Source organism: Pelodiscus sinensis, chromosome 3 (genome assembly GCF_049634645.1).
Source record: "Pelodiscus sinensis isolate JC-2024 chromosome 3, ASM4963464v1, whole genome shotgun sequence".
NCBI lineage: Eukaryota > Metazoa > Chordata > Testudines > Trionychidae > Pelodiscus > Pelodiscus sinensis.
Window position 1 is genome coordinate 88,014,408 of NC_134713.1, and position 20,532 is coordinate 88,034,939.

The window sequence follows — 20,532 nt, forward strand, 5'->3', positions numbered from 1 at the left end:
CTCAAATTGCAAACTGCAATTTGTGTACCTTTTTCCGATTCTTTTTTTTGGAAGAGGCTTTTCCGACATTTGGCCCGTCTACATGGAGCCTAATGTGGGAAAAACCTCCTCTTTCAGAAGAGGCCTTATTCCTCGTAAAATGAAAAATACAGGGCTTCTGAAAGAGCCCTGGACGTTACAGAGTTTTTCCGGGATACCTCCAGTATCCCGGAAAAACTCTGTAGTGTAGACATAGCCTGAGTCTATCAAACTGGAATAATTCCATGCATGCATAACTGCAATATATATGCCCACACACACGAAAAAGCAAACATTGTAAGGAGAAATAGAAAGGCACAGAAATAGCTGTTTAAGAATATAAATAGTATTTTATTGCAACATAGTTTATAGTAATTTCTCCATGTGCTCCTATACTTCCCATTGCAGACCTCTGCTTTCTACAAAGTCCCATCACTAGGGAGGATGGTTCAGTGTTTAGGGTCCATCATGGGATATAGGAGACTGGAATTCAATTCTCTGCTCACCCAAAAACACTGACAGTGTGACTTTAAGAGAGTCAGTTAGCCTCTCTGTGCTTCAATTTCCCATTGTTTAAATAGTAGCACTTTCCTAACTCACAGCCTTGTTGCAAGAGTAACACATTAAAAAGTTCTCCAGAGGGATTCAAGTTCCTTATCTTACCATGCATCTGCTGCCTCCTCTCACCATTTTAACATTTTCTTTTGGCTGCATATGATTTTAAACATACTTCTTGTGTGTGAACCATACTACACTTAAATCTAAATAAATGAATCCAAGTTCTGGAAATATGGCCTCATTCTTTGGTCCCATCCCCAAACTAATATGCAGTGTCAAAGTATTACAGGAGTAAACCCTGAGGGAATTGGAATATTTCTGCACTAAATAATTGCTACCTAGTTTCATAGTATGTACAAAATCCCAACAACTACAGGAATAATAGCATTTGGAAGGAAAGGGTTCTATAGTCAAGCATATAGTCAAGCCCTGTTTAGGTCTAATTGGATGTGTGGATGTAAGACACTTTTGAACTGTGCGTGATGCTAACTATATGTAGTAATATTGAGTGTGTTACAGGAAGAGGAAGAACACTGAAGCACTGAGGAGGAGGAGGAAAGCATTTGGAGAAGAAGATAAACAAATTAAACTTGTATTAAGGATATGTATCAAGATGTAGCGACTTTCATTTCAAGAGGCTGATGTAAGTATGTCTGCTAGAGCATGGCTGGGCATCACTTAAGAAAGTGAATGGAAAAGGGAGTAGGCAACATTAAACAATCATAAAACCTGCAGGGCCAATGTAGGAGTAAGAGATATTTACAACAAAGATGAAGGTGACAGAAGACAAGGCAGTGACGGAATGCTTTACTTGGGTAGGGTAGTTTTTCTTTGGATGTCATGACACTACAGAATAAAAGGGGAGGAATTTCTGTACAAAGAAAAAATGCTTTAAGAAGCACAAAAAATGATATATGCTTTGGCAAAAGCATATGTCAGATTCTTTTTTTCAGGATTTCCCCCCTTCAGGGAACCCTTTAGGTTAACTCGATGTGCTATACCTCAGCATTTTTAATTGACAGCTTTATGGCCCAGTACACACATACCATATTGTGTGCTGCTTCTTTTGGGGTTGATTCTACTCCACCAAAGAAAATGCCTTGCCACTGACTTAAATGTGTAATGAATCAGGCTGCTAATGCTGTAATGAATATACTAGATGTTCCTGTGTAAGCTGAGGCTATGAAAAGGGCCAATGGAAAATTATAAGGATATATCTGTGCAGTGTAAATTTTTTATTCTGTCCCCAAATATTCTGGCTTTAGAAGACATGCCTTAAATGTAAATTTGCATACATCCTAGCAATCTCAACTTGAGGGAGACCTTATGTCATCAGGAAAACAAACTTCCTTGAGTTCCTTAATTTCTTAAGGCAATTTTAGCATGAAGTTGTCAAATTAATGAATTGCCTTTGTCATGACTCACCTACATTTTATAGGCAAGATTTATCTGCATTTTCTTCTCAGCTTCTGGATATATTTCTTCCCTCTACACTATTCTTTAAGAGTATGGTATAAATCTTATAATTTTCTAGTCTGTTTTTCTCAAATTCCTAGTGACCCAATATTCTTCAGAGACTACTATATAGAAACACACATATGTAATCCACTGGTGAGTGTATTTTGTGTATCTTTGGTGCAATTCTGCACTGATCCACAGAGGACATGAGCTGTCACAGCCACTAGCTATGACACTTTAACAGATCATGGAAATCCCCAGTTCAATTCTTGGTGCTCTAGTCAAGATGGCAGCTGTCACAAACATACACAAAACTTAGTTATGAAACTATGTAGGTAGTTACATGCGGACATACCTACCATGAAACAAGGAAATAAAAATTAAGGTGCCCTACCATACATACACCCTCACCCATGTACCTTATAACGGTTAAAACTGATTTAACAATCTGAGGATAGATGCTTCCAAATGGGTGGGGTTGTTATGGATGAGTTCTCCAAAACACTTCCTACCTCTTACCTCTGTGGCAGAGTTATGGATAGAACTGAGTTTTTCAGGGTAGAATTCACTTGTCTTAACAATCCATTCTCTTCCTGCAGTTCCCTTCCTCATTCATTACACGCCTTCAAAATCTTCACTTATGGATGAGTCTGTCCTAGTACTACTAATAGAACACATCTCCTAACTTCCAACAAACGAAGCAAGGGTTTACTGACAAAAGAGCCTCCCTCACTACACAACTCCCTGATTCAGAGTAGGTGAATCCACTGAATGAAGCCATGGAAAAAATTAGTCTGTGAACATGTAATTAAATAATATAATCATGCATATGCACAAGGGGTCAAATTAAAGCGGTACAGGCAACCATAATACTGGCATTTGCTAACTTTCAACTTTGTAAACTTAATAATTCTAAATGTTATTGTATGCAATTTCCTAGGGGTTTTGATTGACAGAAGAGCCATGGTAAGACTCAGGAATCTTGGATTCCATTCCAAGTTCTGGAAGGGAGTGTGTACTAGGGGACACAGATTGTTTTACCAGTTTTCCCTTAGCTGCATCTCTTTGCTCCATGTCCTCCAATTTGCTTCTTCCCCACCTCTGGTTTCTTGTTCCAGTCCCATTCTCCTTTGTTTATTCATTCCCAGTCTCCATTACTTAGGTTACATACCCAAGACTCCATCTTCTTGCCCAACCAGTTTCCACACTTCAGCCATGCTGTCTAAGTACTAATCTCCTACCCAGCTCCTAGTCTCCCCATACCTACATACAGATCCAATCTCCTTACTGAGTCAGCCCCAATTCCTTCTACTTCCTACTGGCCTCCTTATCCCTGAACTCTTCCTTCCCAGGCAGGTCCAATTCCTGCTTTTCAACTCCTCGTCCAATCTGCCTCTCCCACTCCTCCTCTCAGGCTGCCAGTCCCAATTTCCCCCATCTGTTCCCTGGCCCCTTGTTCAAATCTCCTTTCCCTGCTAGTTCCAGTTTCCCCTCCATATCCTTATATTTTGTCAAATCTCTCTCTCCTTCTCCCACTCCATCCCTGCATTGGTTCCTAGTCCCAGTGCCCCCCACCCAGCTCTTCATCTGACTACTTTTTCCACCTTCAGCCAATTGGCTCACAGTGTCCCCTATTTCCCTCACTGGTTCTTCATCCCAGTTTCCTTATCCAACCAATCCCAGCTGGCCCCTTGGTTGTTCAGTCAGTCTTAGTCTCCCTCACATCAGTTTATCCTCCTCCCTTGAATTTCACTTAATTCCTAATCCGCTGAAGACCTTCCTTCCTCCTGGTCCATGTCTGCATTCAGACCAGCTGTTTCCCAATATACTGGAGACAACTCAGGTTTGTGAAAAGAAATATGATCTTAAGTGAAATTTCTAGCTTAAAGTCTCAGTTTTGCTTCCTTGAAAACTGAGTGAATATGGAGAAAAATAACTTTAAAAAATATCCGATGAAGCTACAGCTATTTTCTCTAGTCAATTAACCTATCAAGTTAATACTGAGTTAGGTATTGAAGACAAGCAATTTAGTTCATTGGTGCCTCCATTTGACTGATTATTTAAATCTGTTTGAAATGCTATTATTAGATTAATATTTCTTGCCAGAAAGCAGAACTAAGAATGAATAACTTTAAATTGAACAGTGACTTTACATAGATATTGTTAAGGATTATTTAACCTCTTTCATGTAAATATAGAAATTGTTTATTTCTGTGATTTTTTTGTTTGCTATTGGTTCTGTTTTTGTTTATATTTAGGCTTGTTCTCTTTTATGCTGCCCTCCCCTCCCTCCCCACATCTTTCTAAAGAAGCTGGGACTAGATGACATGGGATATATCATCACTTGCTAACTGCCCTGTTCTTTTCATTCCCTCTGAAGCATCAGACACTTGCCAATGTGAGAAGACAGGATACTGGGTTAGATGGACCATTGGTCTCACCTAGTTTGGCCATTCTTAAGCTCCTAAATTATCTGCTTTAAAGACTAAGATTTTTGAGGCCTTCCATATTTTGTTCACAGTTCATTATATTTTCTATGCCACTTGGTTAATAAATCTTACCTGAAATGTGTTGCTGGATTTTCATATCTTTTATTGGGTGAATTATCATAGATATGAGATATTTCATAAATTATCCTTTTTTGAGCCTATATCCCATATTGATGTAAATTGTTTTAGGTCCACTGACTTTAATAGAGCTGTACCAATTTACACAAAAAATAGAATGTCTCTCTCTAATTGCTACATATAAACAGAAAGTTCTGAATTTCTCACAGTGAACTATTAAAGTAAGAGATGAGTTCTTCTGTATTGAAGCAGGATACCAAAGATTCCCTGGGTAGTTCTTCTGAAACAGTGATGTTAATTTGGGAAATTTTGGCATCATTACACAGAAGTGCCATGGGAGTGCTGATAGATATGGCCTAGCATGCTAGCATCTGGCATGGATTCAAGATGGTATAACTTAAGTAGGGAATAATGGGTGTCTGTTTTGTCTCTGTGGGATGATGTGGAGATCATGCACTGATAATGTTCCCATTAAGAGATCTATGTCATATGAGAGCCCTCCCAAGCAGACACAGCCTTTGCAGGGAGTCAGAGAAAAGAACCCAGTTAAAATGGCTTCTTTACATTTTTGCATAATTAAAACAGAAATTTAAAGAAAGAATATTTGGTTCTAACTGACAGCTGAAATTATTGCCAGAATGGTTCACTAATAAATAACATCTAATTAGCCAGAAATTATTCAATGATTAATCCTTAATTTTCTGTGCTTCTCGTGTAGGTATTTAAATTACTCTATATTATTTCTTCCTTTTCAGACTATTTTAGAATGTGTTCAGAATTATCCCAGCAGGTTCCTAGAGGAGTAAAAGACAGCTTTGTGTCATCAAATCAGCCTCAATTATGTCATCAGCAGGAGCAAATACATCAACAAGTGCTCCATCAATCCAGCATTCTTTGAAAATTGATGCACAGATATCTCCCTATTCAAGGAGATGAGACTAGTCGGATCTTTACAAATTAGGGACACATTTTGGCTCCCAGATAGAGAAGATTTGGAAGTTCTTAATAAGTTCAAAATAAAATTGTGGGGAGAAGTTTGCCATATGTTGTAGAGGTGTTAGCTTCCCCCGTTGTTCCCCGCTCCTAAGTCAGCCATCTGCCAGTCTTCCAATCTGCTTTAATCACTCTCTGATATGATGGGTGGGAGAGGTGGATAGGAAGCAGTATAGTGCTCGTTTGAATAGAAGAAAAATATTGCCTCTGGCATTCTCAGTGAAACACAAAAGCCATGTAAAGCTGGAGGTAGTTTCATCATGCTCAATTTCAACTGACCAAGAATCAAAATAATAAGGAAATTGCAGGATTATTCTTTATTGGGGCTGATTCTCCACTGCATCAAATATGCTCCAGAGCATATGCACTGGTTTCAAAGATGTTATCCCAGCATAAACCCAATTTTATGAAATGGTCAATCAGTCCTACTGACTCTGAGCACTCACAATATACAGTGGTGTTTAATTAAGTACTATCAGTACATATCAAAAAAGTTCAAAGGCTGTTAGAAGAGGCTGCCATTTGGATGCCAAGCAGCAAGAGAAGAACTGGAACTCTGCAGTCCCTACAGGAAGAAGTTAGGGTGCTGCATTTATGCCCACAATTCTTAAACTGCTATAAAGTTATTTAAATATCTAATAAGCCAACACATGTGCACCTGAACATTACTGACCCATTTTCTAACCAATCTATTTGTCCACCATTTTAGAACCTGCTAATAGGTCAGGTGTGGGCAGTAAACAGCTTGCAGGCCTGCCACAGTTCACCAGGATTTGCCAGACCACCAGACACTTTGTTTATCTGCATGTTCACAGGTATGGTTGCAGTTCACTGTTCCCATCAAATGGGAGTTAAAGAAAGCACCGGGCCATCTCTTCCTGTAGCTCCCATTTCCCAAGAACGATGAACCACAGCCATTGAACACTGTGAGCAACAATACCTATGGACGCTCAGGTAAAGAAAGAACCCGGGGCTAACTCTGGCACACCACATCCAGGTCATTGGCTGCTTATTGTCCACCTCTGTAGTAGGCACTTGACTTGGCACTCTCTCCTGGGAGGGAACTGCTGTCACTATGCTCTCTATGGAGCCTCCTGTTCTGCAATTTTCCTTTCATCCTTGTTCTGACCAATCCTGGATCTTTAACTATTTCAGGCATCTTTCCTCATGAGCATTCCTCATGGGGAATGGCTGGAGTGAGGGATGAGGGTAGCTTTATAAGATGATTCTATGGAAGGATTTTTACAGTGACTTATCTCTAATTCTGAAGTGCACGCTGGCCCTTTTATGCCATTCTTGCAGTGTACTGGTGCTGGAAATTGCCTGGTACTTCTCCCACTGCAAGGCATTTTCCTGGCAGTATATGACTAGAAAAATGGATCTTTACAAAATGAACTTTTAGAAGGAGTTTGGTTCAGGGCATACAAAAGACAGAAGGAGGGGCGTTAGTGGAGGAAGAGGGTGTGGCTAGAATCTACTGTCCTTGGAGATCATTTTTCCAGCTTATTTCAAAGGCCTAATAAGCCCTCGTAGCCTGAAGCTGCAAAAAGAGGCAAAATGGCACATTTGTTCTCTCTCCCTGCTTTCTCTTCTGGGCTCTTTCTCCTCAGAGGTGCAGCTTAGAATCAGATCCACAGTATTTATTAGTAGGGAATTATCTGTATGTGAAGACCAGCCCTTGGAAATTCTGTAAAGACATCTAGGGAAGTATACACAAGTAAATGATATCATTTTAGGACTGGGGTAAGTGAGAATTCTTGGATGAGGCTGAACAGCCAATTGAGAAATATCACTGTCGCCTCAGCAGTGCTGAACTTAGACAGCTGCAAACAGGAATTAATTCAGACAGTTCTATGACTGATGTTATGCAGGAGGTCAGAGCAGATAATCACAGTGATGTCCTCTAGCCCTTAAACCTATGAGGTGTACTGCATGGGAGTCAGAGAGACACATAGTAAGCCCCTCCGCTTGGGTGACTGCATAAAGGCATTTCACTATAGTAAGGCATATTCTCCCAGCAGTTTGCAGAGTCCATTGCCTATGGAGAAAAAGCTGGCCAAAGAGGAGGTGAGGATGAATGACTCCAGGCAGAGCAGGGCTAGCTCAACAAGGGGAGCAATCCTTTAACACAGTAATCCATTAGACTACATGTGCATGCAAGTGTCCATCCACATGAGGGAGGATTTTGCCCTTCCTAAGGATGTAAAAATAGAAGAGAAATCAAACCCCAGTGAAGCTACCACTCCAGAACATGAATTCCAGCCAATGTGATGTAAAACGCTGAGTAAGTAATGGCAAAGATTTTATTCAGAACAAAGCTCCACTCACATAAAAATAATGTCAAGTACATCAGACGTCCTGTAGGCAACTCACACTTTGAGAGTCCTTGGGACCCCTACGCCCCAAGAACTACACATTATGCCTAATAGGCACTGGCCTAATTGGAATCTGCTACACAGAGAACCAATGAAAACTGATGCTGTTAGCATCTCTAAAACCAGAACCACATATTAAGCTATCTAATTTCAGATGCACCTGAATTTGTTACCTGCTACTCACTTTTAGGCATTCATTGTAAGTAAATATTTACCCACTCTACAATTTACTGAAGGTCAGATGATGGACTTGTATTTATGCTGAGTAGCACTTTATCCTACAATAATCCATTCAGGATAAATGGGACATATTTCAAGGAAAAGGCTACTCAGGATGAATAAATTCAATACAATCCACTAGTAAACAGAGGCCTACAACTCATATAACATTGACAATTACAAGGACTCTCAGGCTACGTCTTCACTGGCATGATTTTCCGGAAATGCTTTTAAAGGAAAAGTTTTCCGTTAAAAGCATTTTCAGAAAAGCATGTCTAGATTGGCAAGACGCTTTTCCGCAAAAGCACTTTTTGTGGAAAAGCGTCCGTGGCCAATCTAGACGCGCTTTTCTGCAAAAAAGCCCCGATCGCCATTTTTGTGATCGGGGCTTTTTTGCGGAAAACAAATCTCTGCTGTCTACACTGGCCCTTTTGCACAAAAGTTTTTCAGAAAAAGACTTTTGCCCGAACGGGAGCAGCATAGTATTTCCGCAAAAGCACTGACAATCTTACATAAGAAAATCAGTGCTTTTGCGGAAATTCAAGCAGCCAGTGTAGACAGCTGGCAAGTTTTTCCGGAAAAGCAGTGACCAGTCTAGACACAGCCTCATTGTTGACGGAGTAAACTCATCAAGTAAGGTCAAGAAGGAATTTCCCCAATGATACAGTGGTTCAAATGGAAGAAAGTTATAGATCTCAATTGTTCTCAGACACAGCTAGTCTAGACCATTTTTGGATAGAAATTACTTTATAAAATGGATCACTGGGCTCATCCAACATTGCTACTTAATAGATCTGATCCAACTCCTATTCATGTTCATAGATTTCAACTGAGAAGTATGCTCCTATCTATAGTATCTTGTTTTACTCTGCACAGTCTAGAAACTTAGAGTAGGTATACATGAAAGACTCAGTTACTGAGAACAGTGCAATTATTTGAGTAGAATCAGGATTAGGATTCTTATTTAGTGACTGACTGGGGCAACAACTGACCACTCTCACTGTACAACCACACTACAGAAGAAACATGGGGAAGATAGCTAAGGCATAGTTGGAGTAGCAGGGGAGAGGGGAATGTACCTTGGTAAAATGTTTTAGTATCACCAAGAACAGAAGTGTCAGTTTGCACAATAAAGTCTCCAACCGCGAAGTCTACAGGAAATTGAAAAAACATGGAGTAAACAGACCATATTTCTCCCTCATTTACAAATATGCATCCTTACTAACTTCAGGGAAATTTCACAGATGTAAAAAAGGACATAATTTGGTCCAATATCTTTAGATACCCACCAGGAGGTTAAATATAAGAGTTATATTATTTAATTTTTATTTATTTGAAACACATCAAATTATGTTGAAGGATATACTTTTTGTAATGCATGATGGTATAAAATTGTAAGAAAACTGAAATAATTTTATAGTGCAAGTGCCTAACATATTTGCCACCTAAGCAGGTATAATAAACAATTTATTTTTTCCTGTACATAAAAATATTCCATTATATTAAGAATAGACTATTTGGGAACATTGTAGGCATGAATGAAGTCCTCTAAAGCAGCAACAAATATTATTAAACAATAATGATGTTTACTCTTATGAATCCATGTAGTCTAACATAAGAATATAAGAACGGCCGTACTGGGTTAGACCAAAGGTCCATCTTGCCCAGTATCCTGTCTGCCGACTGTGGCCAGCACCAGGTGCCCCAGAGAGGGTGGATCGAAGACAATGATCAAGCGATTTGTCTCCTGACATCCTTCTCCAGCCTCTGACAAACAGAGGGAAGGGACACCAATTCTATCCCCTGGCTAATAGCCTTTTATGGACCTAACCTCCATGAAATTATCTAGCTTCTCTTTAAACTCTGTTATAGTCCTAGCCTTCACAGCCTCCTCTGGCAAGGAGTTCCACAGATTGATTACATTGTTTTATACAGGGACAGTAAGTGTCTTATTTTCTATCCCTTTCTTAATAATTCCTAGCATCCTATTTGCCTTTTTGACCGCGATGCACACTGTGTAGAAGTTTTCAGAGAACTATTCATGATAACTCCAAGATCTCTTTCCTGATTTGTCATAGCCAAATTAGCCCCCATCATACTGTACCTATAGTTGGGGTTATTTTTCCCGATGTTCATTACTTTACACTTATCCACATTAAATTTCATTTGCCATTTTGTTGCCCAATCACTCAGTTTAGTGAGATCTTTTTGGAGTCCCTCACAGTCTGCTTCTGTCTTGACTATCCTAAACACTTTTGTATCATCCACAAACTTTACCACCTCACTGCTTACCCCTTTCTTCAGATCATTTATGAATAAGTTGAAAAGGATTGGTCCCAGGACTGACCCTTGGGGGACACCACTAGTTACCTCTCTCCAATCTGAAAATTTACCATTTATTCCTACCCTTTGTTTCCTGTCTTTTAACTAGTTCTCAATCCAAGAAAGGACCTTCCCTCTTATCCCATGGCAATGTAATTTACACAAGAGCCTTTGGTGAGGGACCTTGTCAAAGGCTTTCTGAAAATCTAAGTATGCTATATCTACTGGATCCCCCTTGTCTGCATGTTTGTTAACGCCTTCAAATAACTCTAATAGATTAGTAAGACATGATTTCCCTTTAGAGAAACAACGTTGACTTTTGTCCAACAAATTATATTCTTCTACATGCCTCACAATTTTATTCTTTACTATTGTTTCAACTAATTTGCCCGGTACTGAAGTTAGGCTTACCGGTCTGTAATTGCCAGGATCTCCTCTAGAGCCCTTTTTAAATATTGGTGTCATGTTGGCTACCTTCCAGTCATTAGGTATGGAAGCCGATTTAAAGGATAGGTTACAAACCACAGATAATAGTTCAGCAATTTCCCATTTGAGTTCTTTTAGAACCCTTGGATGAATGCCATCCGGCCCCGGAGATTTGTTAACATTAAATTTTTCTATTCGCTGCTATGCTGGGTAGAGGTGCAGTTAAATTCATTAATCTAACTTTTGAGACCTCCTGGTTAGGATAACCCATCTGCTGTTCAAGGTAAGAATACACAAGCTCACCTGGGAGATTAATTAAAGTAGGTTGGAAGGCTAATTAGTTAATAAGGTCATTAAAGTTACTGATAATGTGCTGCTGTTATTCTATATTTCTATACAAGAAAAGGTATTCAAAAGACTGGTACAGCTAACTAGGGGCCATTGTGAAATGAATATTGTGGCTTAGGAAGGGACTTTCGAGCTGCAGCTGGTAATGCCATTCTGAATGTTTTATGAAGAGTGCAGAACTGAGCATATCTGACCTTTACCTCACATCACCTCATCAGAGAGAAGTGAAGTATGGTATGGATGTTTCAGTGTTACTCTTCACTGGCTATGCACGGAATATGGCTTGTTTAATGAGAAATGCTTTATTTTACCGTTCACGGGTATCAATCAAGGTACTTAGTAACTACAATTCATTGAGTTGTACCTGAAGTGGTAAATAGATTTAACAGGATTAAAAGTAATAGCCATACAACCAGTTGTGAGGGATAGAGTACAGCATGGATCCTCTTTTAGACACCCTTTTATATGGCAATAGTCAATCTTTATGAACTAGAGTAACTTCATGAACAATAAGAGTCACAGAGAAGCTCAAAGTGTTATGGCTTCCAGACCTTTCCCACTTTCTTGTTTACATCGTGATGCTGCTTCAATATGACTGTATCATCATATTTAGAGACAATACCACGAGGCTAACATGGGTATTTTCTAAAATTCTACTTGATGCAATCTCTCTCTTCTCTTCCCTTACCCCTACGCCTTCCAATTTCCTAGCTGTTGGGAAGGTCAAGACAAATTTATCTCAACAAGTCTGGTTCCTTTATAGGGAAACTCTGCTGTGCCTCAGGGGTGTGTCAAGCAATGTAGGGAGCGCTTCTGTGAAGAATGTTCTGCTTGGAGAGCAGGCAAAACAAAATGAGCTGCAGCCATCCTTGCAAATGCCAGGAGAGGCACAAGTGAGATCCCGAAGAGCCCCATGAAGCTATATTAAATATTTTTACTAATCAGGGTCTCTGAAAGCATGATGAAGGTTTATTAACCATTTTGTCAATCTGACTGCAGTTCCAGACCAGTGCCCTCCACTTGCATCTGATTTCCATGACAGGACTTGAGCCAGTGTAACATTTTCCTCTCTTTCCAACTAGCCTTCTCTCCTGTCTTCATTGGTGCGGGTGGAGAGGGGGGAGGGAAAGGAGGGAAGGGGACAGGGAAAGGAAGGATGGAGAAAACAAAATGGACTCTCTACCTTTTTCTCCAAAAATCCTATGATCTTTGAAGGGAAATGAGAAACCTGCTCCTTCTCTCTCCCTAGTTTGGCACAGGGCAACCTGTACATATTTCTCCCATTCTGCTGCTGCCCCCTTCACTACCAGTTGCCTTTTTCTGGGGTAATTCAGAAGGAAAGCATCTATGGTAGGAAGATTCCTCAGGACAAATAAGGAAAAAGCAGGGAGTACTAATTGATACATCTAAGTCTAAAATGGATGTGTAACCTCTTGAACAAATAAGTATTTACGCAAAGCTTGACTGATTTCATATCCCTCCCTCGGTATTGAAACTTTGGCTGTTCCCATAAAAACTTCAGCAAATTTTGTTTCATTTAAAGTATATATGACCTCTTCCTAAGATTATGTCATCCATGACATAGTTGTACTTCTGCTAAACACTTAGCACCATAATTCCTGGAAAACTATCAGTTAAATAAGATTAGGACAGTTGAACTCACTTAGACTATGTCTACACTGAACATTTATTTCAGAATAAGCTATAGTTATTCTGAAACAGTTTATTTCAAAACAGCCCATCTACACCACAGAGACGCCTCAAAATTAATCGAAGGCAGGCTTCCCTAATGTAGATGTGCTATCTCGATTTTGAGCCCCAGGAGGAATAATTTAGAATGGCCCTGAAGAGGGGCTATTTTGAAATATCAGAAGTAGAGCGTCTACACACGTTTTATTTCAAAATAGCTATTTTGGAATAGGCATTATTCTATGTAGAATGAGGTTTACAGAAGTCAGAATAAGCTGTCCGTTATTTCAAAATTATTTTGAAATAACGGAATTGCTGTGTAGATGCTCACGTAGTTATTTCAGAAAAATGGCCATTATTCCAAAATAATTTTGCTGTGCAGACACACGCTTAATGTCATGGGGCCAACTCAATTCTCAGTCATTAACAGTGGTTCTCACTGAGCTACACGGAGCCATGTAAATTAGTGTATTCGGCATAGTCAAAGAAGCGGGGATTTAAATAATCCCCGCTTCATTAAAATAAACATGGCCACCGCACTGTGCCGAAGATCAGCTGATCCGACATAGTGCAGCAGTCTAGACGTGGATTTGTTGGCTGGGGAAGGCTTTGCCGACCGATCCTGTAACCTCGTTTCATAAGGCATAAGGGATCGGTCAGCAAAGGCTTCCCCAGCTGAAAGATCCGCATCTTGACTGCCACGCTGTGTCGGATCAGCTGATCATCGGCACAGAACGGTGGCCATGTTTATTTTAATGAAGTGGGGATTATTTAAATCCCCGCTTCTTTGACTATGTTGAATACACCAATTTACATGGCTCCGTCATTGGAGCCATGTAGTCTAGATACACCCAAGGTGTGTCAGAGGAGATATGTGTGTGTGTCAAAGAGGAGCTAAAGAAAAAAGTTACAGATGAGGTAAAAAATTTCACACATAAAAAGCAATGATGATTTTCAATGCAGTTTCAGTTCTTATAAAATTAAGTATATTGGACTTATTGTTTGTGGAAAAAAACATATTAAGATGTTATTCTAGTCTTCTGCACCTTTCTTGGCACAAAAGGATGATGGTAGATTTTAGCACTTTCTACAGTTTTCCATTGACTTCACTTTTAAGTTACCCTTAATTTTAATTCATGCAGTTGCAGAAAGAAAAATTAAAAGCTCTGATAGTACAGCCATTAGTTGTTATGCTTTATTAAAAAATTCTACTTGCACACTTCTGCAATTTTGCAGCCTTTTAAAAATACAAAACAAACTTTAGTGCATAAAGAAGCAGAATCTGTCAGAAAAACAAAGACTAGTAGAACAGAGTTCAATGATATATGAAGGTACCTGTATAAAAATCCCTGTGTGCAAACATGTCAATCACATAGCGACAGAATGCATATTGATCTAACAGAGCAGAAAGGAAAAAAGAGCAATGAGAAATTAAGTTTAAAGGCCTTTTTACCCCCCATGCACACTGAAGACAAAGCTCAGCAGTGACAAAACATGTTTTTGGCTATTTTTGTGATTTCTCTCAGTATTTTTTCCAGACTTTAAACAGTTTTCTCTCTCTTTCAGTACTGGTTGCATGGGGTACTGAGGCCAAATGGGTTTGTATTAACCTAGAATTGTGAATCTTTCCTTGGCTTATTACTAAATCATAACCAGCCCACCCACAAAATGACTTGCAGTGAGTATATGCAGAGAGCAATTCTGCAGAGTGCAGGACATGAACCGGCACTCCTGCACTGCTGCTCAGCCTCCTGACCCCCAATATTACCCCTGTGCAGGACATGATCAGTAAAGAGAAACTTGTATAGGTCCTGTGCATTAAGAGGGAACTTCATCCAAAATGCATAAAATCACCCACTCTTTGGCAACAAATAATCAGGTAAACTGAGGATCAAGTTTAAACTTTAGAGCCAATCCTGCAAACACTCCCAAGTGTAGTGCTTATGAACAAGGGCTGTTCCTTGAAGTCAATGATATTCACAGTAGAAAAGCAATGGCAGGACCACCCACTTAGTTCTGAATTTCCTCACGTTAGCGGCCTTAAGAGAGAACTGTTATATCATTTTCAATTTTAGTTTCTGAACATGTCTCAGTGAGTTATTTATATTGTTAATTACTGGTTACCTTTAAACAGAAGACCCCAAAGTCCTCAGAGGCATGTACAAAAGTTCAGCCCACCTGTAAACTGATTTTGCCAATAGACCGAATGGCTTCTGTAGACCCATAAAATTCCTTTTTAACTATTCACATTTAATAACATTTTATAATGGAATATTTTATTAATATGATTTTAGGGACTTTTGAAAATCCAATAAGAAAGAGAGAATGATACTCAACAGGAATATAAATAGAACCATATGTACTCTGCAATTCAGCAGCTATGAAAATTGCCACAGAATCATGCTTTAGATACTAAGTGCTTTTTTTTTAAGTCATGAAAGCTAAGAAGTTCAGGGTACCCTTAGGGATTTCAGGTATATCTACACCACAAATGAAGGTGTGATTGCAGTTCAGACTAGCATACCCACATTAGCCTTAATCTAGCTGGTGGGTAGTAATGATAGTAAGGACATGGCGTCATGAGTTGTCATGAGGGTTAGCCACCCCAATAGGAACCCACCAGGAGCTCTGGGCAGATTCTGTGTTTGCAGACCTGTGCCCTTGTTTCTTCCCTAATACTGTCCTGGCACCTGTCCTTGCTAAAACTAACACCCCTTTATTTGTGGTATTGATGTTCTTTAAGTCAAAACAGTGACCAAGAAATGCTGAGCACTGATTGATTTTAACTTTAGGCACCCAGTGTTAAAAACATTGGTCCAAGTTTCTAACATTTGCAATGATGAAGAAAACAGGTCATTTAGGGACTGAGTGCAAACTGATTACAGGAATGGCTCACTGAGTCTGCAGTTAGATAGAAACTATAGCTCTAATGGAACGGAAAACTGCCCCATTCATCTCCAAGGGATGCTATTTTTGAAAGCTAATGATGACAGTTCAAATGTCAGTATTGTTTAGCCATTCATTATTTTAGGATTTACATCCAGTTGGAGGACTTCTTCAGCAATTCCAGACGGTCTTCCAACCCTTCCTATCATAGGTGTAAAAAAAAAAAAAAAAAAAAAAAAAACACCCTCTACTCATTTACCAAAGTGAGCAGCTTTGACAAATTCTCTGATGTAATTATGTGTGTTTTTTAAAAGATAAAATTATGCCAGATATTGAATAGTGAACATTTTAGAACAAACATGAATTCAATTATAAAATTACATTATAGAAATTATATGGTGCTGATGCTGTTATTCACTTTGGGTATGTCTACACTACAGCAATATTTCGAAATAGCTTATTTCGAAATAATGCGTCTACACACAAAATGCATTTTGAAATAGTGTTTTGCTATTTTAAAATAGCGCGTCCACATTGAGTGGATGCTGAATCGCATTTAAGGCTGGCTGGAACCAGGTCTGGCAGGGCATCAGGTCAGGAGTTACTTTGTGTGGCTGCTGCCCGAGGCTATCTGAGGCTTGTGCTTAAAGGGACACCCCACCGCAAACAGCCAGTTCTCAGCTTTCTCTGTTTGCTTGCCTAACCTTGATGAGGGACAGTAAAGCTTTTTGTCTGTGTATGCTCTGGTTGCCCTCACTCGGGACACCACAGCACTCTGCAACATGGACCCAGAGCTGCTCCTGGGCACTCTGGTGCTTCTCATGGACATGTTGCTGTGAGCCTGGCTGCACTTTCTTCAGGCTGCCATCTGGGAGGTCCATCGGGGGGCTGTGAGTATCCAGGAGGCCCTGCGGGAGAGCTTACATCCTGAGGAGCACTAACAGTCTCCCTGGTCTGCCCCACTGGGGGCTTGTGCTTTATCCCAATCTCACGTCCTTCCACTTACCCCTTCCTAACCTCCCTCCTGATGTCAAATAAAATACACGTATTTTCATGAACACAAACTCTCTTTATTTAACAAAATTGGGGGGGAGGGATGAAACTCTGGTGAGACTAGAGAAAGGAGGCAGGAGAGGGGAGAAGAGAGGGTGGGAGAGGGGAGGAGGAAACCTGGGAGGAGGGAGCTGGAAGGGGGAAGCAAGGAGAAGAAGGAAGAGGGAAAGCTCAGGGCTCAGGGTTTCACCAGACCAACTTGATTTTCATGCAAACCTGCTCCTGGGTTCTCATGTGGCCTTTGGTGGCCAGGCTGGCAGCTATCCTGACGTAGATGGCTGCATTTCTCCATCTAGTGTGGAGATCATGAACGTTGGGGGCATCCCCCCCAAACCTGAATAAAGTCCATGATCTCCACCCTGGACCAGGAAGGCGCCCGCCTTCTCCGGGCCCTGGCAGGCTCCTGGGAGCTGGAAGACTAGTCATGGGGAGTGGTGGAGGGCTGGCTACCTGTGGCTCGCTGGCTCATGTTTTGGGGCCACTGGGTCGGGGCAGTGACTGCTGGCTCTGGGCTAGCAGGCTTGGAGCTGGCACAGGCACTGTGGCCAGAGTCAACACCTTTAAGTGCTCCAGGGACGGGGGAGGGAGAGGAGTGTTCTTGATTGAGGCTGGAGTGGCCACCAGGGCACCCTGGGAAGGCTGGAGGCCTCCTATTTCGAGATGAGTGTCTACACAGCACTTATTTCAAAATAGCTATTTCGAATTTGGCGTTATTCCTCGTGGCATGAGGTTTAATAAATTCAAAACAAGTGCTCCGCTATTTCAAATTAATTTTGAAATAGCCATTTGGCTGTGTAGACACTAGTAAAGTTATTTCAAAATAAGGGCAGTTATTTCGATTTAACTTTGCTGTGTAGACGTAATCTCTCATATCTAATTCCCCCAAACCTCAATGTTTAATTAATCAGAAGCTGCTGCAGGATTTCCCTTTGTTGCCCTAGAGTGCTGCAGAATCTCGAGACCCTTGCTATAAAATACATATCAAGCTGTCCATGGAGTACAAAGATCCTTGACTATAAACAGTTCTTGTGAAGCCTTTAAGGTCTATTATATCAACTTGTAAAGGGCTGCAAAAAATAAACCTTTTTCTGATATTCCAAAAGCAGCCGGAAAAACTATTTTCTTAAAAAAAATTCTCAATATTTATTTATAAAGATATATAGTTCATTTGGATTGGGTAGTCTCTTGACCAACAAATACTTAGGGACTTTAAGATATTTGGCTGGAACAAGTGCATGAAGTCTGTGCACTAAAATAAAGATATTATCTGAATCAATAAAAGGACAATGAATCTCTCTCAAAATTAAAGGCCTATCCAAAGCCCACTGAAGGCAATGGAAGGACTCCCATTGACATCAATGGGTTTTAGATTAGGGTCAAAAGACATTAGTCCCTTATTGACTAGAAATCTCTACCACTTTTCATGTATATGAAAGGAGACCATTTTTAAACTTTGGAATGCAAACATAGATCTGGACTACTTTATTTCTCCTGTATATTTCTGTAATTTTAAAAGTCAAAAGTGTTTTTTTTTAATTACATCTGGGTGGAGATATTTTATGATAAATTTCAGCCCTCAGCAAATTTTTGGCATTACTTAAATCCTGAAAACATTTGTAATGGAAACTCAATCACAATATAGAATTACAGAAGCATGACTAACACCATGTACTGTTGCATATGAAACAGTAAGTTGACCATGTTCCCATTTATGTCACTGGAAAATTTCTTTCAATGATATCAATGCAAGAAACATGCCTTCAGGATTTCAAATAAAGATGCAATTTTCCAGTTGATTCTTGAAACTTCAGGGCTAAAGATTCAATTTAACAGAAAGTTTCCCACACTGGAGGTGAATTGATTTGGAAACATCTAACATTTACCAGTGTTCTTACATATGTTCAGTCACCTTGAATCTGAACCAATTGCTTGGAGCCTGATTCTGAAAAAAAGTGATGAGTGCATCCTACAATAAGCTGAGGTCCTAACACAGTGAACAGGTCAATGCCATCAGAGTGCGGTCAAAGCCATCAGTAGGAGTTCAGTCTCCTACTATCCCAAAAGGCTCTGGTGTTTCCCGTGAAAACTAAATTTAGTTGGAATGTAAAAAATGCTAATGCAACAGCTTATCAATGCCAGGAAAGGAGCTATGTTTTTCCTAGGCCTCTAAATCCTTTAATTATTTTCAGAGGTCTAAAATATATGCATTAGGTAAAATAAAACAACCCCTCACATGGGCCAATGATGACAACCCAGACATTATGGATGAAACTGCTTGTGCAGATTCTTGCCTCACTGACTTCAAAGAGGCTCTGCACAGACACATGGGTATGCTCACAGGTATCAAGATTTAGGGTACATGAGGTACCTCTGCCTCTGGTTATATCATAGTAAACCACAGCCTGTAGTGTGGCTGAATTATAGCAGGCCAGATTCTGCTAACCTTATTCAAGCTGAGTTGGATTTTATTACATAAATTGTCACAGTGTACGCAAAGCACAGCTCAGTGTGAATGGAGAGTAGTAGAATCCAGCCTGACTGTTGCAGAGATATGCTTTTAGTGAATACCCACCCATTATGGAACTAATTCATTTGCTCCCTCCTATGAGAACAACAATTCTTTTAAATTCAGTTGAAATCTGGAACCCGGTCATGTTTCCAGACTACATCAAGTCACATGAGGCATTACCTTGTCATTGTGTTGTACAAAGCGTGGTTTAGCCTGATGTAATAAAAATTATACATTCCACTCTATCAACTGTAATTTTTGTCATAGTTAAGCAGAAAAGATACACAATTGTAGAATCAAAATATACTTCCTGGTAGGTCACTAGGTAACTCATACTTAATCAAATTAATGTCACTATTAATTCAACATGTCACATTCTCTTTTTACTAAAAAAATCACTAAAAATCACTAAAAGGGCTAATTTCTAATAAAGGGCAATTTAAAAACCACCCAATTTTAGCATTAAGATCTAAGATCTGAATATCTTACTCAACTCTTCTGCTCCAAAATGTTCAGTAACTGTGAAAACTGGCCCTTGTTGTCTGAATGAAACATTCACATGCAAAATGAATCTTTAGTTATGCCAGTAACATTTGTCATGCTGGTGGATTAGCTTAAGAACCTTTGTTTTTGTGTGTGTTTTGTTTCCATCTAGTGACCTGAGACCCAATGGGGATTGAAAGATACTATTATTTTCTTTTTCCTTATATGAAGATTTGACTTGGTCTCTGCCAGCTTACACATCATTGTCTCTGCTTCTTCCCTACCACTTTTTTAGCATCTTCGGCTGTTTCCTCCTGGTTTTGTTTACCTTTCTTTTCCGATTTTGTTTCAGCCTTCACTGCTTTCTCCTCTTTCACTTTCGGTTTTGCCTTTATTAATCCAGCTTCCTCTACTTTTGTTTCTGTCAGCTTGCTTTTTTCAACTGTCTTTGATTCTTCTTTTCCATCTTTCGTGTCCTTTTTAACTTTTTCGTCAACTTTGGGGCTCTTCACTTTCTTTTCTTCTGAATGTAAAAAAGAAATGTAAAAATAATTTTTCCTAAATAATAACACCAAGCACCTTTTTAATTCAAATTGGTGTAATGTATTATTCCTTTAGTGTTAACAAT

General features: G+C 39.7%; 1 protein-coding gene across 20 annotated transcripts in view; it reads right to left on the reverse strand.

Moving 5' to 3' along the window:
* Window positions 1-20,532, reverse strand: part of TRDN (triadin) — a 322,289-nt gene that overhangs the window by 168,467 nt on the left and 133,290 nt on the right. For 13 of the 20 annotated variants that reach the window (XM_075924079.1, XM_075924088.1, XM_075924084.1 and 10 more), the window contains 3 exons: window positions 20,233-20,427; window positions 14,309-14,368; window positions 9,268-9,339 (listed from right to left, as the gene is read on the reverse strand). The exons of 1 other annotated variant lie outside the window; for it this stretch is intronic. In XM_075924079.1, the coding sequence (XP_075780194.1) occupies window positions 9,268-9,339; window positions 14,309-14,368; window positions 20,233-20,427 (327 nt within the window). The remainder of the gene's footprint in view (window positions 1-9,267; window positions 9,340-14,308; window positions 14,369-20,232; window positions 20,428-20,532) is intronic. 6 more of the 20 variants (XM_075924085.1, XM_075924077.1, XM_075924091.1 and 3 more) reach the window with 5 other exon arrangements.